We start from the raw sequence: 22071 nt of genomic DNA on the forward strand, positions 1-22071 counted from the left end.
ACCATTTTCATTTTCATTTCTTGGTCATTTTTTAATCTATTTATGTTTTACATGTATTCAGGTTATTTACACAACAACATAAATAATAATAATGTTGTTGTTGTTATTATTTTTAAATTTACACTTCAATTAATACCCCTATCTCATGAATTATTCTCCCAGGATACTGATCCTTTAGACCACGGCACCAGAGATGTAGAGATCGGAATCCTTACTGTGGCCGAAGATGCCGCTGTTACATCACTACCAACTCTGACCAACTAATACTGGAAGAGGTCATTGTTCTTGAGGACATTACAGATCTACCAGCAGTATACGCTTGTTCGGACTCATGAATGCACTGAATATGGATTAAAGAACTGAAGTATACTTTCAAAGTAATTCAGAAGATTTTCATGGATCTTGGAGGTACATTCTCTGCAAGACAAAGCCATTTTGCAAATGTCATGGGAAAATTTGTGTGACATTCCTCCACTGGACACTGGTACTTTTATAGTTAATGACTAAAAAAACAAAAAAACAATCCTGCTCTGTCAATGTATTGATTAATGTTAAGTATTAATTGGTTTTAACCTTAGCTTTAAAGGGATAGTTCATCCAAAGATGAAAATTCTGTCATCATGTACTCACCCTCATGTTGTTCGATCGAAACATGAATGAGTTTATTTCTTCTGCTGAACACAAAAGATGATATTGTGAAGAATGTTACTACCAAATATTTGATAGTAGCCATTGACTGCCGCAGTATTTTAAGGCTACCATCAACTGTTTAGTTACCAGCATTCTTCAGAATATCTTCTTTTTAATTTCAATTTCAATTTAAGGGTAAATCAGTGATGACTGACTTTTCATTTTTGGGTGAACTCAACCTTCAGGCTAATGTTCTTTAACATGCATTGGTAAGTACCATGCATTGAGTTAACAAATTCAAGACTTGCTACGATAATGGCATTGTTGTGCATCAGACACAAACTGTTTAAATAAAAAAATAAAAAAGTTATCTGACTCGTGTTATGGTCTTTCTCTTATTTAATTAAACTATTTAAATAATATATAAATAAATAAATATAGGCCTATAAGATAATAGGTCCATTTGTGTTCAGCCAACTAAAAATACTTTGTTCTGTTATTCATTAGCTAAACATGACTATTTATGTTGAAGCAACTTATGATTTTAATGTAATCTTTTGAGTTGCGTGGACTTCAGTCCCTGTTTGTGGAGTTTACTCAAAAAAGAGCTTGCGATAAGTTGCCTTATTTTTTTAAGTTGACCCAACTTTTTTTTTTTACAGTGTAGTTTTCCTTGACTTACCCCGGTCTTAAAGTAAAAAAGATGACTGTGAAAAATAGTAGAATTAAATTAAATACATTTAAGGATGAAATTACAATATTTTATTTAATTAATCGCATTTATGGTGAAATTACTACATTTTCAGGTCAATCTGTGTTCATTTTGACCACGAAACATGCGCTGTCACTTTAATTCAGCGCATGCTGTATACGCATCGCTCCTGGAACAGATCGACGGACCGCAACCGCGTGCAGTGTGAAAGCTCTGACCTGTTAACATGGGTACGGAAAAAAATACGCACCGCATACGCTTTTTTTTTTTTTTTTTTTTTTTTTTTCAGAAAGAAAAACAACAACAAGAAAAAATATATGATCATAATCTGACATAAATGCTACTATAAAATATTAGTGGATAATTCAGCAGTTAAATTTAGTCTAGAAAAAACACGAGTGCACAATAATTGTATAAAATCTGAACATTTTGTAAAAAAAAAAAAAAAAACATTTAGCCTAGTGGGGAATAAAATTAGAAACAATAAGTGTAACACTAAATCTGGTAAAACTTTGCACATTGTTCTTTGTATTGTTGTAAAATACATTCATGAAAAACAAGATAAAAATAAAAAATATCAATTATTTTATACATAGCCTAGGCTACTATATATATATTTTTTTTAAAATACATTTTTTTAAATGTATGGCACAGCTGTTTAATGAGGTAGCAACATGTGATAGATAGGACAGAACAAGAACGGCTATTAATAATATTTCATTGCACTGTATTATGATATGAAAGGCTCCAATACAGTGCGGCACACAGCGCTAATGCGCATCCCAAGCGCAGAATGATGCGCTTGAAGCAACATGAGTCACAGCGCGCAGCGTGTCGAGTCCGCATTGAAAAGTTTAAAGCACAAAGACAATACATATTGATGCGTAGTGTATTATACAGTATCTATGCAATAGTTTATTCAGCATTTTCTTTTAACAGTTTTAAATTTCAGTTACTGTGCGCGCGTGAAGAACTAATAGTGCTCTGACTTTACTCCAGTGTTGTGATCTAGCTAACAGACACCCGGTAGAAAGTAACATGATTAAGGTACAGCAATAAAGTCCAGCAAGATAAAGTTGTTTTATGCGAATCCATAGACCTTTATCTACAGATCAAGTATAATAATAGTAACATTGAATCATCTTGGAGAGAGTTTAATCGTGTTAACTGTCTAACCGAACGCTACGCGCTGTTTGAATGCTGAATGAAGAATGATTGACAGTCGAAGCGGAGGGAAACGTTTACGTGATCTTGAATTTAACGACTTAATTTCTATCTCACATTATACTAGCCTATATAATGGCTTCAGAACACTTACAATATTGTGCACGAAAACTTATGGTGCTTTATAATGTTTGTGTGCCTTTTGTGGGGCTTAATAATAACACAGAATAGTAGGCTATACGCACAATATCGGATTTGTATCGGCCTTGTCTGACCGATACCCGATCCGCAAAAATGACAGTATCGGAGCCGATACTGAGTATTGGATCGGTGTGTGCTCCTGCACCGCATATACACTGCAACACACACTGCATACACACTGCACACGGAGTATGTGTGAAGTGGGCGTTAGCCTTAATTTGCATTTGAGTCCTTTTATGAGGTTAGAAAGTAGGGCTGAAAGATGAATTGTAATTTCAGTGTCATTGCGATATGAACGTTATTTAGCAATGGGCACCAAAACGTGTTATTAAACGGGTCTGCAGCCTCTGCTCTCTGTCGCACACATCAGCACGGGCGTCAGACAGGGGGTAATAGTGGAACTGAGTAACAGGGGCCCTTGGCGAAGGGGGGGCCCCACACAGATATATTGATATATATTGGTGTTGTGAGGGGCCCGCCTCTTGGTTCTGTGACCGGGGCCCAACATTTGGTGCTACGCCCCAACACAGCAGTCGAGGTGTAGTGAAGAAGCGAGTTGACAAGAGGTAACGTTAGTTACATTTAGTTACATTTAGTTATATTCAAATTAGTGCTGTCAACGTATGCATGCTATTAATTTTTGTCCAATTTAACACGTTAAAACATTTAACGCAATTAACGCAGCATCCGTATTTTCTGCCATCCTTTGACTAGCGTTACATCACCCTCTTATTCATTTAAATGCTTTTAAACCATTAAAGCGCGGCAAGACAAAAGAGAACGGAGAATGCGCCCTCCTGTTTATGTGACACACACACGATGCACAGACAGCGCCAGAATCGAGTTCTCTTTCTCGCTTGAACGAACAATAACAATCCCAAAATGTCCGTTTTGTCGAGTATCCTCTTCAGAGCAGTCTTAAATGTGTAACCGTGGCGCTACCCAAAGGTCACACTTGATCCCGACTATGCCACTGGGGTTCCCTTTCGAGAGGTCTCTCGTATTGCGTAAGTAGCTTACACCAGAGGACGAAAGAGACGTGATTATACTCTGCCCTGTCAGGGCTCTCAGAGTCTATTTGGAGCGTTCTGCCCTGTTCAGGCAGTCAGAACAGCGCTTCGTATGTTTTGGCAGCTGCACCAAAGGGCTCGCGGTCACAAAGCAAACATTATTGCGCTGGATAGTGGACGTTATCTCTCTAACAATCTAACACGCACACACACACACACACACACACACACACACACACACACACACACACACACACACACACACACACACACACACACACACACACACATATACCTCTGCCGTAATCCAAGAGTGGAATAGACTGTGTGATACAGCTCGTTGCTCTAGGGCAGGGGTCGGCAAGTAGCCTAACTTTGGCCGCAAAATTTAGATCTCGTTTCCAGAATCTCACATTCAAATGTCTCTAACGGAAAGAAGGAGATTAAGTAGCCTATAATAATTATAAATGCTATACAAAAATTGTGTTCGTGTCAATATAAATATTAGGCTATTTTAACATTACTGTCAGCAGAGAAAAAAAATGCCGCAGAAAAGCTTTATGAAATATAAATAACATATATTAAATAGGACAAAGCCTATCACTCAAATTTCTAAGCAACATAAACGAAAATCATATTGCCCTACTGACAAATGAAGTAGGCTATTTTCTGCCGAACTATTTCAAACATTTAGGACTTCAAAAATAATCCAGCGGGCCAGTTTTGGCCCGCGGGCCGCCAGTTGTCGTTCCCTGCTCTAGGCCAGTGGTTCTCAACCTTTTTTGGGCCAGCGCCCCCTATTCAATATCCAGGTCCCTGAATGCCCCCCACCCCCAAACTAATGAGTAGAAGCTGCTTACATTAACCTTACTTTCGAAAAATAAATGAATACAATCATGATTTTTCATGAACAATTAGGTTAGAATTGTAGGCCTAAAATATCTTGATATCAGCTTGGTTTCATCAATGGTATAATTCATACAATCACAATTAATTTGGTTTGTCATGACTAATTTGTTCATAATCAGTAAAAAAAAAAAAAAAAAAAAAAAATCTTCTAACAAGAATAAACACATATGAACAATAAAATTATTATTGTATTATTAATTATTTTTATATCTTGAAACTAACCAAGCAGCGTTTTGCGCTCAGATGTGATAGCTGAATGAATACATTACCAAAATGGGATTGCAGAATATATTTAAATTATCCATCAAATTGTCATTTTCTCCTTACTGTCTTGCGAGTTAACAATAATGCCTGACCAGTAAATTTCTTGAACAAAGAAAACATTTTGGCATTAGGGATTGGAATTAGTTAATGCCTAAAAAAATTAAAGTTTTTCCTTATAAATATAATTTAGTTTAATTAATTTTAAAATTGTGAATAGGAACATGATTTATTGAAGATATATGAAAAAAATATAAGTGTTTCTTGAGTCAATAATTTTTAATGGCTTCATTCAGCGTGTGCGTGAATGCAACTTAATATAAGTAGAAGTGCGTGATTTAGCGCTGGATTCTCGGCACCACCGGATTGTTGTCTGCGCCAAACACATTTTTGAGCATGTGAATGCTGATTCTTGTCAGCGCTGGATTCTAGTCAGTGCTTGAGCACTGGTCTATGACTGGAAAAATAATAGTCGTTGCAAAAGTAATGATACATAGCTCAGGCTATAACTGCTTCCTTAACCTCACAAAGGAATTAGTTATAAATCTGATTTTTTATAGGGTGGGATTCACTAACTATATGTTGTTTTAATGTACACACGGGAAATGTTTATTACCAATCTTAACAAATCTGTGACATGCAGAAAACAATAAATAAATACTTTTCATTCATTCATTGCATCTTTTTATCTTTCCAAACCCTTTCATAGACACAAAAGATCTTACATGTTTTCTCACTCAAGAACCAGCAACATAGTCTTATCTGTTTTTGATTGATGATAACGACGAAGATGACAATGACCAGGATAATGATGTTAAAAGTTCATTGTCCACACTATAGAAATCAATGTCCATGAAAGCTCAGGTCCAAGAACACAACTCCAAATCTTCCCAGTGCCAACCTTAGTTTTGATATAAAATCACATATGTGGTATAATTCAGTTTCAGGATCCACAACAGTAAGGATGTAATCCAGTTTCAGGATCCGCAGCAATAAGCCACATGGCCTCTCAACTCACTTCATAGCGTTTCAGACAAGAGTCCAAACAGGCATGTGCGGCAGAAAGACAAATCCCACAGAATGTGAAGTCCTTCTACAAAAAATAATCACATTAAGAAAATAACTTTTCAAACATCAACCAGTCAACATAAGAAAATAAACAATGCTTACTTCCGATTGAGCATCAAACTCTCAGTTTCCCAATCAGGACTATTGCTTGTTTGGCTTCGTAAGGCATGCTTACTCCTCCATTACAAATCTACTAATTCTACCCTCTACACCCATTTTATACCTCAGAGTATTACTCCTTGTCGCCCCCTCAAGGTGTGTAGTATAATTACAATACCCCCCCAAAAAACATGTTAACAGGTTTGACTGTTACAAGGCTACATGTCGCATTAAACTGGAAGATTTTAGAATGTTAGCCATTCTAAACTTTTGAATAAGTTGCGCAGATATTAACATAAATAAATACATAATTTCTGTATTACATACATAGTGTCCAATGCCATCTCTCTCATGTTCGTCCATCCTCGGGATGCTGCTGTTCTTCTTCACGCAATTTCCCCCCCCCCCCAAACTACTTCAGCGGACCTTTAAGTAACCGGGGTTAAGTAACCTTAAACAATGAAATTAGCTGCAGGGCAGGATTTCTGCTTAACTGGTTTGCGCCCAGTGGGATTTAAAAAAAAAATATATATATATATAGAAAGATTAAAAATACGGGAGAAATACGGGAAAATATTTAAACGGGATGATAGCAGGATAGCAAGGTAAAATACGGGAGAATCCCGGGAAAAACGGGAGGGTTGACACTGGTATGGTCAGGAGTAGAGTGGCTGTGAACGAATGTTTTTTTTTTTTTATTCTTTGTGCACACACAATATGACATCACACTCTGCGCATGTTTTACAACATAATTTAAATACATAGTCCTAACACTTTTTAAATTGCCCACTTAAAGTTTTTATTTACACAAATAAATTACTATAAATGCTTAAAATGAATAAAAGTAAATGAACAAAAATTTGCGTTATAAATTTAAACTTGTGAACGCCCCCCATTAACACCTGAACGCCCCCCTTTCAAAAATCTTGCTTTCAACGTAAATAAACTAAACATCTTTGTACAAACTATTACAGCAAATGCCACACTCACACCCATAGACAGTATATGAACTGGACACAGCGACCCCATTGGATTCAACGGAGAAAAGTGAAGAAAATTAGAAGCTCTCACTTCCTGATGGTCGAGCGACTGCGCAGACTCACACTGAGCTTGATGACGTAGATGTGACGTGAGCAACCCGTCTGTCTTCTAGTAGCTGTGCCAAGAGAAATCTGAATCATTCCCTTCCAGAACTTGTAGAGACGGAGAGTGTGAGTAGGAGCTGTCCATGAGCAGGAGAAACTTTTGCTAGTTTTTCTGATGAATTGTTTTGTCATTTTGCCTCCACGTCCCCCCGATTGCCCGTGAGCTTCTCCTCCCGTCCATACGGTAATCTCTCTACTGTGCGACAGAGAGTCGCATGCAGGGGCGATTCTAGGATTTTCATTTTAGGGGGGCTCAGCCCCCAATGAGGGTATGATTTTAAAAAAAAAGTTAGTTTATGGTCTAATGCTCATTATTAACAATTTTCATTCATTGATCCAGTAACATGCATATGGCAGGGTTATATAATCACTGAGGTACTGAATGTGAGGTATTTAGGGGTGTTCGGGGGCATGCTCCCCCGAGAAAATTTTGATTTCTATGATCTACATATGTGCATTTTAAGATGTTTTGAAGGCCCAACAAATTGGATAACAATAGCTTTAAAACCATGTGCGGCAGCTGTTTTTTTCTCACCTCATCAGCATCACACTCTTTTTCTCTTTGTTTTTATCTTGCTCTGTCTTTTCCCCTCCTAAAGCTGAGCTTTGACTGATACAGGCTTTTCATTTTTGTCTGTCAGTGAAGAAAGTAAACATAGGGTCAACTGATAGGTTGATTTATGAATCATTTTCTCAGACAAAGCTACCAGGAAAGCTAGGTAACTAAGTTTATTAAATTCATTCACAATATGTACACATTAATTATTGATCTAGGCCTAATATATGGCCGTAGACAGGGCTTTATAATCAAATAGGTCATAAATTTGAAGTTGTTATGGGGTTAAACATTTTTATTTCTCTGATATTTGCATTTCAAGACGTTTGAAGGCCAAAAAAGGATAAGAAATAGATTTAAAACCCGCTCTCTCCTTTTCTTCATTACTCTGTCTTTTTCTCTCAGTCTCCTGATCTTGCCCTGTCTCTTCCCCTCCTAAAGCTGAACTTTTTTAATTTACTGAAGGCTACAAATTGTATTATATTAATTCTCAACATGTACACATGCATTATTAATCTTGTGCCTATGAAAACGGCTTTGTTAATGTTTCTTGTCCCCTCACAATGACATAATTACACGTTATTAGACAAAAGTTTATTAGTTTTCTAATTATTTTTGTCATTCGTTTAACATTCATGACCTAAAAAACTGTCAAATATAAAATGTTTAGTTTAGCTACTTATTCTTAACTCACACTTGACCGTAAACTGAAGCGTCAGTCGTGCTGCTAAAATTCGCGCTCGGATGAGAAACCGAAACGTCATGTGTTGCTCCCAATGCTCTAGTAATTACATTATGTAAACGGCAATGCATTTATGACAAAGAACTGCACCGATGCAGATGTAATATCATAGCAATCTATCAATAAATGCACTCACGACACACCTTGTACTCTCTGATGTTCGCTCTGCTCGGCGCCCCTGCAGATTGAAAAATGCTCTAAATCCAAGCAGACTCAGATAAGGGGAGGAGCAGAAACTTGACGCAGCTTTCCGCCGTTTCAAATGAGTTTTTTAAAAGGGGACTGAAGCGATCAAAAATGTATTAATCAAATATGTTTTAGGGGGGCTGGGCAGAAGTTTAGGGGGGCTGAAGCCCCCCTAAAAAGGGCCTAGTGACGCCCCTGGTCGCATGGTTATGACGCAATCGTTAGCCTACTTTTACAAAAACTTCTATGGGGCCATAACATAAGCTACAAGGTAATGTAGCCTTTTGTACATTTTCGTGTTTCTTTAGAAATAAATAATGGACAAATGGAGTCTTTAAACGCCTCAGATGTAAAGTTATTCGCTGTCAAAGTGACGCCAAAATGAATGGGAGTCAATGGAATGCTAACAGCAGGTGATGGTCTGCTAATCAATGGCGGCGCCCGGGTAAGCTTCAATATTTTATGAAACCCTGCCCCCCTGCTCACACCTCGCTATGGCGCTTTTGAAAAGGTCAAAACGTCAGGAAGTAACGCCGTCTACTAACCATTGCACTTTTTATAGAGCAAAATAAATACACGTCCCACCCCGTACACAATCCTTATTCACTCGGTCACAAATGAGTTAAATAAAGTCTTAAATAAAAGTAAAGAGTTGTGAAAGAATGAGGCGCGTGAGATCCGTGTCATGTGTAGCAGTGGCTGGTCTTAAAGGGACAACAGCCAATAAAGCTTTCTGTCAGTACAGTTAATGAAGAACAAAGGGAACAGAGAAAATTACTCACTGCTCTTGACTAAATAACTTTTATTAATATTATTTATTAATATAACTTTTATTATTATTAACTTTTATTAATATTAATTTGTATATAAATTAAATAACTATTTAATTTATAGTTTATGCAGTGCAGACTGCATATAACGTTGATAACTTTATTCAATTTCTGTTTATTTCCAAACTTTTAGACAGGAAGGGCACGGGTAAATATGACATTTATTATGGGTTGATGTGAGGATTGTTTTAATTTCACTTAAATACATTTTTTATATATTTTTGAAGCCTAATTAATGTAAAAAAAAAAAAATAATTATGGAGGGAGGGGGGGGGGGTATTTCCTTGAGACATCAGTAGCTGTATTAATATCAGTGATACTGGTCTTCATTTATAAAAAGATGCCATTAAACAAGTAAAAGTAAAATATACTGTCTTTATGTTGTTTCTACATTAATTTGATTAACTGTCAAACGTCTCTGGTTACTTACGTTACCTATGTTCTCTGAATAGGGAACGAGACGCTTCAGATAGCGCAGTGGGATATCCTAAAGATGTGCCGATTGCCTGAAGCCCTATAGAATCACGCCAATTCATTGGCTGACGGCGCTCACGCACCATCTTCTCCTCAGATTTCTCTGGCGAAAGAAAAACTGTCGGCAGCGCGATGAGCTTGGCAGCGAACGCAGCGTCTCGTTCCCTATTCAGAGAACATAGGTTACGTAAGTAACCAGAGACGTTCTCTTTCATAGGTTCACTCAACGCTGCGGATAGTGCAGTGGGAACGAAATACCAAACTCGCCAAGCTAAAGCGCTGCCATAACTGGTACAAGACCAAATAATAACCATGATCGGTTCAAGCAGATAGAACCTGGGAACCTGGAGTCATGTCAAGATCTAAATTATAGAATTTCACAAATGTGTGCGGAGAGGACCAACCTGCCGCCACACAAATGTCTTCCAAGAGGACCCCTCTAAAAATAGCTTGAGAGGAAGCCACACATCTGGTGGAATGTGCTCTGATGCTAAGAGGTGAAGGCAAACCACACACCTCGTAAGCCAGCGAAATAGCGTCCGAAACCCAGTGGGAAATCCTCTGTTTTGATGCGGCCAGCACCAAAACATACCAAGAGCTGGTTTGATTTCCTCCAACTGCCTGAGCGATCTACATACAACTTCAAAGAATGGACCGGGCAGAGCAAGTTAAGTTTCCTTTCTTCCTCAGAGGCAAAAGGAGGAGGGTGGAAAGCGTTAAGGTTAACAACCTGAGAACGGAACGCTGTGGAAAGAACCTTAGGTACATACCCTAACCTCGGCCTCAAGGCAACCTTAACCAGGCCAGGAGCAAAGTCCAAGCATGACTTGCTAATAGAGAGAGCCTGCAAATCCCCTATCCGCTTTAATGAAGATAAAGCCAACAAAAGAGCAACCTTAAGAGACAGAATCCGCTCAGGGGCTGACTCCAAGGGCTCGAAGGGTGCCTCTGTCAAACCCTCCAGGATGACTGACAGGTCCCACGAGGGAACTCTAGGGGAGCGAGCCGGTTTCAGCCGCCTAACCCCACGCAAGGCCGAAACTATCCTCAGTTTACCCAGGGAAATCTCATCCGATTCTCTGTGAGCGGCAATAGTAGACGTATACTCTGAGAGTGGTAGCAGCCGCTCCGGAAGCAAACTTTTCCTGCAGGAATTCCAGCACTGAGCCTACTGGGCAGCTAACTGGGTTCCTATCATGTGCAAAGCACCATGCCTCGAACACCCTCCACTTAGAGGAATACAGCTTCCTCGTAGAAGGGGCTCTAGCACTCGCGGTGGTCTCCTGAACATCGATTGGGAGATCAAAGCTTAACCCTCTGGGGTCTAAGGTGTTTTTGGGGTCCTTGAGATGTTCTGACATGCCCTGACATTTGTGCTTTTTTCAGTTGCTTATCAAATCAAATCAAATCAAGTATATTTGTATAGCGCTTTTTACAATACAGATTGTATCAAAGCAGCTTCACAGTATTAAAATAAAATAATACAACAAAGTTTGTTTCTAGTGCTTATAAACATATTAATGGCAAAAAAAAATTACACACTATTTAGCACAAACAGGGCTACCATAATATGTGAGCAACAAGAATGTACATGTCTGCATTTTTGAGAGAATAATGTTTATGCGTGGTTATTGAAAAAACTAAAAACTAAAGTTTCTGAAATAAGGCCATAAAACACATTCTAAATATGTGCCAATTAGGGCTGTCACGATGTTAGATTTTTCACACCACGGTTATTGTGGCCAAAAGAATTCACGATATCGATATATCGCGATATCTATAGAATCTATGGGGGGGGGGGTAGTTATCAGTCAAATTAATTTTTACTTTGTTTATATAGTTTTTCTTTTTTACCCAACAAACATAAGGATACTGATAAACACGGCACATGCATTTTTACTTCTTGCGTACTCAATCTATGGCAAATTTTTGTGAAGGAAGACAAGCATGTGAAGTTTATCTGGTTTCAAACTGAAGCCAAACATTGTCTAAAGGTTTCCTGAAGAACTGAAAAGCTCTTAAACCTGTTGTTGCACTGGCGCCAATAAAGTCATGCATAGCAGATTTTAATAAAAAAATCAAGTGCAAATAGGCTACAAATACAAAAATAAGATGAGTAAAGAAAACGGGGTTCTTAATTTTAATAATCACCCTTTATTAAATATATGAACACAGAAACCCCCTGTTAACAGTTAATGTCACATTTCCCATTCCATGATGACTAGTAAAATAATAGCCGCGTCGCGTCTATGCAACTCGAAGTATCGCACACGGACACGCACTTTCTCAGTTTATGGCCAGCAATATTCTTATGTTTAAGGACATTATGGAATTAAGATAATGTCTGTACTATGTTATGATTATACTGTACAATTAAATACAATAGTTGCTGAGTCTGTGATCTGAACACTTTTTTCTGTGCTCTGTGTCGCGGCAGGATTTTGAACAAGGTCCTGAGCCGTTGCTGGGCGCCGCGGACAGACGCCGAATAGAACCGCGCTGTGCTTCTCGTCCGGTGTGTGTACACTCATACAGAATGTGTTCGAATTTTAAAGACGTGGTGCTGCGCTTCTCGTCCGGTGTGCGACCACCTCTAAGGTGCTGTTTTCTTTGAAGCCGAAGAACTCTGTTGTTAATACTGGCGAGCTTACTTTTTTCGGGTGTGACCCATAAAAACCGCACCTATACCGACCCCTTTCTGAAGGAAGAGGGGGGTTCCGCCAGATCGACAGGGTGCGAAAGCAATTGCGTGACACCTTCAATAGGCGAAGGGCTGGCCCCGTGGGCCGAACCCCTGAGAGCTTCATCCACCACAGAATAGGTCTCATGTGGAGCAGCCCTAGAGGTAGCACAGGGGAGGCCGTGGCCATGAGGCCCAGAAGTCTGCGGCAGGTGCTCACGGAAACATGATGGCCCAGTGCAAAGCGGGTCAGACATGTCACCAGACTGGGTCCATACGTACCCCCAAGAAAACTGTGCTCTGAGCTGGAATAAGAACTCTCTTCTCCATATTTAACCTCAAACCGAGAGACTGAATATGATGGAGGACAATGTCCCTGTGGTGAGTCAGCAACTCTCTGGAGTGGGCTAAAAGGAGCCAATCGTCCAGGTAGTTGAGTATATGGATGCCCTGGAGCCGCAGTGGGGCCAGAGCAGCATCCATACACTTTGTGAACGTCCTTGGCGCTAGAGCGAGGCCAAAGGGGAGGACCCTGTACTGGTACGCCTTTTCTCCAAAGGCGAACCTGAGAGATTTCCTGTGTCGCCGTACGACCTGGATGTGGAAATAAGCATGAGGTCTACTGTCATGACCCAGTAACCCAGCCGGATTTGAGTAATGATAGCCTTCAGCATCAACATCTTGAATTTCCCTTTGTAAAGAGAGAAATTCAACCGGCGAAGATCTAGTATCGGCCGCAGGCCGCCTCCCTTCTTCGGGACCAGGAAGTAACAGCTGTAGAAGCCCTGTTCGAACAAAGCCGTTTTCATAGGCACAAGATTAATAATGAATGTGTACATGTTGAGAATTAATATAATACAATTTGTAGCCTTCAGTAAATTAAAAAAGTTCAGCTTTAGGAGGGGAAAAGACAGGACAAGATCAGGAGACTGAGAGAAAAAGACAGAGTGATGTAGTTGAGGAGAGAGCAGGTTTTAAATCTATTTATTATCCTTTTTTGGCCTTCAAACGTCTTAAAATGCACATATCAGAGAAATAAAAATGTTTAACCCCATAACAACTTCAAATTTATGACCTATTTGATTATAAAGCCCTGTCTACGGCCATGTATTAGACCTAGATCAATAATGAATGTGTACATATTGTGAATGAATTTAATAAACTTAGTTACCTAGCTTTCCTGGTAGCTTTGTCTGAGAAAATGATTCATAAATCAACCTATCAGTTGACCCTATGTTTACTTTCTTCACTGACAGACAAAAATGAAAAGCCTATATCAGTCAAAGCTCAGCTTTAGGGGGGAAAAAGACAGAGCAAGATTAAAACAAAGAGAAAAAGAGTGTGATGCTGATGAGGTGAAAAAAAAACAGCTGCCGCACATGGTTTTAAAGCTATTGTTATCCAATTTTTTTGGCCTTCAAAACATCTTAAAATGCACATATGTAGATCAGAGAAAATCCCCCTAAATACATCACATTCAGGACCTCAGTGATTATAAAACCCTGCCATATGCATGTTACTGGATGTATGAATGAATGAAACTAGTTAATAATGAGCATTAGACCATAAACTAACTTTTTTTTTTTTTTTTTTTTTAATCATACCCTCATTGGGGGCTGAGCCCCCCTAAAATGAAAATCCTAGAATCGCCCCTGAAGACGTGTCTCCTTCCTCCTGTGCCGGACTGGGTGAAGAGAGTAAAAGAGGACCTGCACTTCGAAACACACTGGGTGGCGAAGGTGACAGGGTTGGAGGAGGAGAGCCGGTTGGAGGAGGGCAGAAACGCTTGCTCGGTCTGTCCCAACCTCGTAGATCTGGTGAGGTTGGGGATGAACGGGTCACTCTTCTAGTAGGGAACTCAGCCCTATGAGCAGAACATTCTCGGGTTTGAGAAGGGGTAGGGTTGGAGTCTCTTGGCTCTCTAACCCTCCTAGGCATAAACTGCCTGAACGCAGCTGACTGAGACTTAGTGGCTCGGAACTTCTCAAGCACCGTGTTGACTGCCTCCTGACTGACTGACCGCTGGAATAGCAGAATAACCCTGCTCCACAAAACCAACGAGGTTGGTGAAGTCAGCGGCTGCCGCATTAGTTAGTCGTGCGGAGAAAGGCTGCTTCCAGGATCTGGAGATGTCATGATGCAGATCACTGAAATAGGACAGCTTTCTTCGCTCTGGCCTAGAATTAGGGCCACTTAGGAACCTCTCCTCGAGTTTGGATGATTGAGACTCGCGGGGCTCATCAGGCCAGTCTATAGAGAGCTTCTCCGTAGTGCGTCAATATGCTCTGTGTAGGCCGGAGTAGGCCGCGTGTCCTGGCCGCTAGGCGGGATAACGTCATCAGTCAAAGCAGGCCCGAAATCCTCGGAGTCAGAAGCTGCAGTGTAAATAACGTCATCCAGACCGAAAGAAATCGAATCGCGGGCTCCCGGGCTGGGGCATAAATAATCATGCGCGAATTCCACTGCGTCACGTGCGTGCTCAGGAGAGGGAGGGAGAGAAAGGGCGAGGCCGTCTGCTCGTACTCAAAATCCTCAAGCTCAACATCCGAGCCCCAGGTCACGGATCCGTGAGAGGCCTCAGCAGTCTCGGGAGCGCGACGGGGGGAAACGAATGACTCCATCTCAAACACAGCGAGTCTAGAGCGGAGAGTTTTGAGAATGAGATTGTCACAAAATGTACATTTTGACAACCCTAATACAGCCTCACGCGCATGCGAAAAACCCATACATTTAACACACTGTGAGGGTCGTCATTCGAAATAAAACGAACGCATGGCGGAGAGCAGCATCGATAATCCATGACACTTCACTGTAAGGAGAACAGAGTTCCACTTATACCAGTCGCTGAAGTGTTGAGACGAAAGCTGTAGTTGAATTAGAAAATTTGGGCTCAGAAAAAAACGAACGAAGGGCAAGAAGTGACTGCTTTGTTAAGGCAGAGAAATCTGAGGAGAAGATGTTGCGCGTGTGTTTGTCATGCTACGACGTTAGAGCGTCGGGGCGGAGCCAGCTTTGCGCGAGCGCCATCAGCCAATGAATTGGCGTGATTCTATAGGGCTTCAGGCAATCGGCACATCCAGAGGATATCCCACTGCGCTATCTGCAGCATTGAGTGAACCTATGAAAGAGAACTATCACATTATAACATAAATTAAAAACGTATAAAAACATTTCTTTTTTTTATTGCGATTAATTGCAATTAATCACAGATTTTTTTTTTAATGTTTTTTAATCGATTGACAGCACTAATTCAAATATTCTATTCTAAACCTGTAGTGAATATAAAAACAACCAGGCAGCTAATATGCACACTTTAATATGCACATATGATTTTTGATCATTACAAATAATAATGCCAAATGATTATAGTTAACTAAACAAAAACATCTGTATAGATGTCTGAAAATGAAGCTCTTTTAATACACTGAGTGACTGGATGTTGATTTATTTAGATAAAGATGCCGAACGCTTTTATATTGTGATGGAGTTTTGTGAAGGAGGTGATCTTTCAAAATTGATGAAAAAACAGAAACCTTTTGAAGAAAAACAGGTGAGTTTCTTATGCAGACATAATGTATATTCTATTCTCTGTCCTTTAAACAACCCTCACATAAAACCTTCCAAACTTTTTGATTTAAAAACATGATTTAGTATGATATGACACACGCACGCACGCACGCACACACACACACACACACACACACACACTCCTAGAGCTCAACCACTGTGCATAATACAACTGTTCACAAACAAAAGATTGTATTTCTTTAGCTGTCTAAATGTGGACATTGCACAGATATCTATTGTTTTAATATAATTTATAAATATTATAATCTAACACCAATCACAGAAAACTTTTCTGTTTTTACAATTAAAATGAAACAATATTTACTTTATTAAAACACACACTCACTCACTCACACACATTGGGATTTCTCCATGTGCACAGATCCTTGACTGGCTGGTTCAGATTTGTCTGGCTCTGCAGTATCTCTATGAGAAGAACATTATTCATAGAGATATTAAACCTCAGGTATGCACTGATAAAGCTCAATTAATCATATCTCATATCAAGTCAAATATGTAAGACTTATGAGATTTCTGTTGTCATTGTAGAATGTCTTTCTGACTGAAGATGGTTACATCAATCTAGGAGATTTTGGATGCTCAAAGGCATTGGACAGGTAAACTAATAACACAAATATGGTCTAGTGATGGATAAAAATGAAGATTCTTGGACAAAACCAAGGTTTATAGGTTTGAGTTTACATTGTTTTCCCTCTGCAGAGCTGATGATTATGCTAAATCAGTTGTGGGTGCCAATCTCTACATCAGCCCAGAAGTTTATCTGGGGAAAATTAATTACAAGAGGTATGCTTTTGGACATTTTAATGTATAACATATTATTCTGTTCAGCATTATTAAAATGCTTGTTAAAATGTTAAAAAGTTACAATTCCGTTAAGATCTTTAAATGATGCTTGATTATTTTAATTGTCTAAAAAAAAAAAAACACTTTAATTTATCAATTGAGTACAGTACACTTCTTAATTTTCATTGTCATGCATCATCTGTTTTAGTGATATATGGTCATTGGGATGGTTGCTCCATGATCTCTGCATGCTTGATGTGTGGGTGAGTATTTTTCTTTTCAAAATGTCCTGTATTAAATCATACAGATGCAAATTACAAAACTATAACTTGATGGGTCTGTTTCAATTACCTTTATAATCTTCAAACACAGAGCACAGTGCTTTTTCATGGTAACTGAATAAAACGATTCCTTGATTTTCAAATATATTGAAATTAAATATTAATATAAAAATTAAATATTAAGTAAATATTTAAAACCCTCAACATTGATAGGAGTGGATGATATTACCAAAATTGTATATCACAATATGAATGATATTATGTGGTGACCTAGTTATTTTTGCTAAAAAATAAGAATCCCAGCCATCAAACTCACGAGGAGCCGACATGGACTTTCTAACTGGGGCCCAGACAGTTTTGTTCTCAGTTTTCATGTAGGCCCCACATGGGTTATCCAGATGAAATGAACACTGCTCAGTGAGTTTTCCACGTACAGACACTATTGTCAAAACGATCCCCATTCACACAGATCCGTGAAAATGACCAAAAAACCTGTGTTCTGCTGCCAGGCCATTAGATGGCGATGAAACACTGAACATGTAATGTGCATGTGCATGATGTCATCATCTAGAGAGATTCACGTTTTTGTTGTTTACACGGAGACCGTTTTCAAAAACTTGCACTTTGAAACCCGTTTTCTAAAGTTTGCGTTTTCCCATAAAAAGCCCATAAATGAAAACAGCCTGAAGATCTCTCAAGATCTCATCGGAGGAGGATTAAACAACTCCACAAACATCATTACCAGCTTCACTTATTACTTACCAGATTCACTTTATTTGTGATTCACTTTACAGAAGTTTGTATTGAGAATAAACAGAGGTTTATGTTGATGTTTTATTGAAAATAATAGTAGGTTTGATTCCTCCATTATGGTGATCAGTGTTTGCTACAATTAGGCAGTTTGACTCTTTAACTTTAGTATTTGTCTGGCTGCTGTATCTGTTTATGACGAGAACAGCGAGACAAAATGTGATCAAATAATGTTGACTTTTTTATTGACTACAGTTGTACTCACAAAGCAGCCTTGTTTACTGATCTCAGGAGAATTAATGATTATATAGTATTATTATAGTAACACTGTGAATCTCAACAATGGTGGCATGCTTCATGACACAATGCATTCTGGGAGAATAATATAAAACTCAAAACACCCATAGCTCCCAGAATGCATTGTGCCATTAAGCATGTCATCATTGTTGAGACTCGTACGCTGAATCTTGATGTCTGTGTGTGAGAAAAACTTGCAGGAATTCAAATGTGTAAATTGTGTTTTAAAACTCATTCAGCTGTTCTGATTAAACTGTGCTGGACTCTTGCTGTTGAACACCAACACAACAATAATTTCTTTCAACAATTATTTCAGTTTTTTCTTCAACCTCTGCTGACACTAACCAGATACATTTTTTTTTTTTTTTTTTTTCACAGGCAAATCACATGCAGCGTCACATACTACATGCTGTCAGCATGGCAGGAACCCCCCCTCCCATCTCAGAGAGATACTCAGAGGAACTGAGGGAGTTGATCAGACAAATGCTCAGCTGTGACCGTAAAGACAGACCTTCAGCTGATGAGATTCTAGCACAACCATTCCTGAAAGAAGCAGTAAACAGAAATAAGAGAACTCCAGAAGCACTTGAGCAAAGGTTCATGAAGTCCATCAATGCCTTTAATGAGGCCTACGACAAACACTATAAAGACTTTGAGGGTTTAGTTAGTGAGTGGGGGAAAATAACAGATTCGATGGAGTCTGCACATTACAGAGCCACAGCGGGGCAGGGCCGGCCCGAGGCATAAGCGAACTAAGCGGCTGCTTGGGGCCCCCTTGCCACCAGGGGGCCCCCAAGCGATTTTTTTTTTTTTTTTTTTTTTTACATATTAATTAACTTAAACAAGTGACATAAATAAATTAATGTATTAATAATTCAAGACAAGAAAATTCTGATTTCATGATCAATATACCTGCCTACAACTGCTGCTGTGTCTGCCAGTGTTTGAGTCATGCGCATAACCTCGCGTGCATAGACAATTCGTGCGCAAAGTCACGGTAGGCTAATAAGCCATGTCACAAAAATTTGATTTGATCAATGATTTGTCCTTTAAGTTTAATGATATTCAGAACAGAACAAGAATAAAAAAATAACTATAAACAAGCCAAAACGAAATAATTTAAAGCGAAAGTGAAAGCGGCGTTGGTCTCATGTACCTCTCTCATTAGAATCAAAATGTTTCAACATTCGCGATGGATTTGGATGGCAAACTATTCTTTATTATAAGCTTCTTTGTACTTCACCCACGTTCCAATATCAAGGGAAAAAATCATTCTCTTCACATGCGCAAAAATGTGCTTGAAATCCAAAATCGAGGGAAAAAATCATTCTCTTCACATGCGCAAAAATGTGCTTGAAATCCAATATCGAGGGAAAAAATCATTCTCTTCACATGCGCAAAAATGTGCTTGGAAACATAACAGTGGAGCGGTGCTTAGGCTACGCAGCGATGAAATGGTACGAATTGTAGGCTACTGACTATTTAAACAGAGCAGTGTAATTTTACTATTGACTATTTTATTATTATATTTTATTACGGCTATAACGAACAGGCTGCGATGTCATTGCAATGCTGCTGAATATGTTTTGTGTGTGTGTGTGTGTGTGTGTGTGTGTGTGTGAGGCGCGGGCGCGATCGAACAGTGGAAACATAAAAACATACTCCGTCATGTTCATACAAGACATCATTCAAACTGCAAAGTGTTGCAAAACGTTGGAGGATATTTTGCAAATTATTTTTTTTTATATGTTTTGTGACAATTTGTTTTCAGAAGTTTCAAAGAAGTAGTAAAAGAGTAAAGAAAAAGTTAAAACATTTTAAGTATATCTATTTTTTATTAAGTATTTATTTTGTATTAATACATAACCTCATTGTATTAATTTATAATGTAACATTATAGAGTGACATTGGGTCAATAACTGTCAAGCACAGCTAGGTGACTCCGCGTGGTGGGAGGGGGCCCCCAAATCAAATTCTGCTTAGGGCCCCCAAAAGGCTCGGGCCGGCACTGCAGCGGGGAGTTTGTCAGGTTCAGTGATCGGGGCAGCTGGTGGAATCACTATATTGGTTGGGGCAATTTTGGCACCGTTCACTCTTGGAGCATCTCTGATTGTAGCTGGTGTTGGTGTTGGTGTTGGAGTTGCAGGTGGTGTAACAGGTGCTGCCTCCAGCATTACTGATACAGTACAACAAAAATCATTCAGAGAGAGCCTTGAACAAATTCAGCAGAAGTATGAATCTGTAAGCGAACCAATTTTCACACCACTGAATACACTGAGAAAGAGACAAATTACAAAGTTCAAGGTTTTTTTCGGCAACCCGGCTGTTGACAATGTACGAACAGCATGCAATGTAGACAAAAGAAATGTTTTTTGTGGCACAGAACTCACGAATTTAGTTCTGTTGGCAAATGTTAGCAGAATTGTTACTCACACTACAAGAGTTGGACGAGTTGGAACAGAAGGTGTGTTCGGTGGACTATCAGTCATAGCTGACGTCGCCTTAATAGTGATGGATTCTGTAGAAATTCACCAGATGAGAAAGAGAAAAGTAGATGATCCAGAAAAGGTCTATGCCATTGTCCTCAAATTCATCGCTCACATGAGGAAAACGCACAATCATCTTTGCAATGTCCAGAAGGAAATAGAAAAAACAAGAGAGGAATTTAAAAAATATAAATTGGCAAGAGACAGAGAAATAGACAATGATTTAAGTAATTTAAAGATATAGGTATGATTCCAGTTAGAGATTCGTGCAAATCTTATTGATTTATCCATGAGCATGAGTGAAAAAAAAAAAAAAAAATAATAATAATAATAATAATAATAAATATATATATATATATATGTGTATATGTATATGTATACATATATATATATATATATATATATATATATATATATATATATATATATGTTAATGTAAGGACCATCCATTGGCCCAACGACGGAATCCAACGGCCTGGCGAAGGTTTAATGCGTGTATGTCTTTTCAGCGCTCCAGTGAAGTTAATTTATTGGAATTTAGTTTCAATGTTACTTTAGCTCTCCGCTTATTCTGACTCCAATTTCAAATGATAATCAAATTTAGATCGTATTTCTGATTAGAAAATAATCATAAATATTGATTATGAAGTAATTTAGATCTTTGATTATTCTGATTATCCCATACTTTCAATTATTCGTTCATTACGGACCTAGTGTCGCTTTGAGACGTCACGTCACGAATGTGCGCTCACGATCACAAACTAGCCAGTCCTGAAATAGTCAGAGGGTGCAGTGCAAGTATTTAGCAGCCGCTCACTGCAGACCTATAGGTGTCATTTTTTTATAATATTTGCAGCATACAACATGCTAAGTCAGGAGATAGTCAGAAATCAGAAGGTCTTCCTAAGATGTGCCCCATGCTTCATTCATAGTGCCTTCAGTTTGATCTATCCTGGACAAAGATTTGCGGAAACACCAGACTACACATTAATCTACTAAAATGAATGATTTCTAAAACTTCAGAATAAATCAAGATGTAACATTTATTTGTCAGGTAAAAATGTATCATGCCAATTACAGAAGTAAATGATTAAAAGCCAATTCATAAAATACATGACATCATTTACTCAAAGATGACTCTAAAAGTAAGCAATGTTTTCCTGACAGAGACACACAGTGGTGTGTGAGTGCTCTCCAACAGGAAAAACTGACATGCATT

At 38.8% G+C, this 22071-nt stretch overlaps 1 protein-coding gene across 4 annotated transcripts in view; it reads left to right on the forward strand.

Moving 5' to 3' along the window:
- LOC308686973 (serine/threonine-protein kinase Nek1-like) overlaps positions 1-21148 on the forward strand; it is a 41032-nt gene extending 19884 nt beyond the window's left edge. For 3 of the 4 annotated variants that reach the window (XM_081359115.1, XM_081359116.1, XM_081359117.1), the window contains exons 5-10: positions 16120-16217; positions 16617-16700; positions 16784-16851; positions 16955-17038; positions 17247-17301; positions 18745-21148. In XM_081359115.1, coding sequence (XP_081215241.1) covers positions 16120-16217; positions 16617-16700; positions 16784-16851; positions 16955-17038; positions 17247-17301; positions 18745-19113 — 758 coding nt within the window. In that variant the 3' untranslated portion in view covers positions 19114-21148. Of the gene's footprint in view, positions 1-162; positions 1001-16119; positions 16218-16616; positions 16701-16783; positions 16852-16954; positions 17039-17246; positions 17302-18744 lie in introns of those variants that run through there. The other variant, XR_014029664.1, reaches the window with a different exon arrangement.
- The last annotated feature ends 923 nt before the right edge of the window (positions 21149-22071 follow it).

This window comes from Scardinius erythrophthalmus (assembly GCF_964197995.2).
Source record: "Scardinius erythrophthalmus genome assembly, chromosome: 2".
Lineage (NCBI taxonomy): Eukaryota > Metazoa > Chordata > Actinopteri > Cypriniformes > Leuciscidae > Scardinius > Scardinius erythrophthalmus.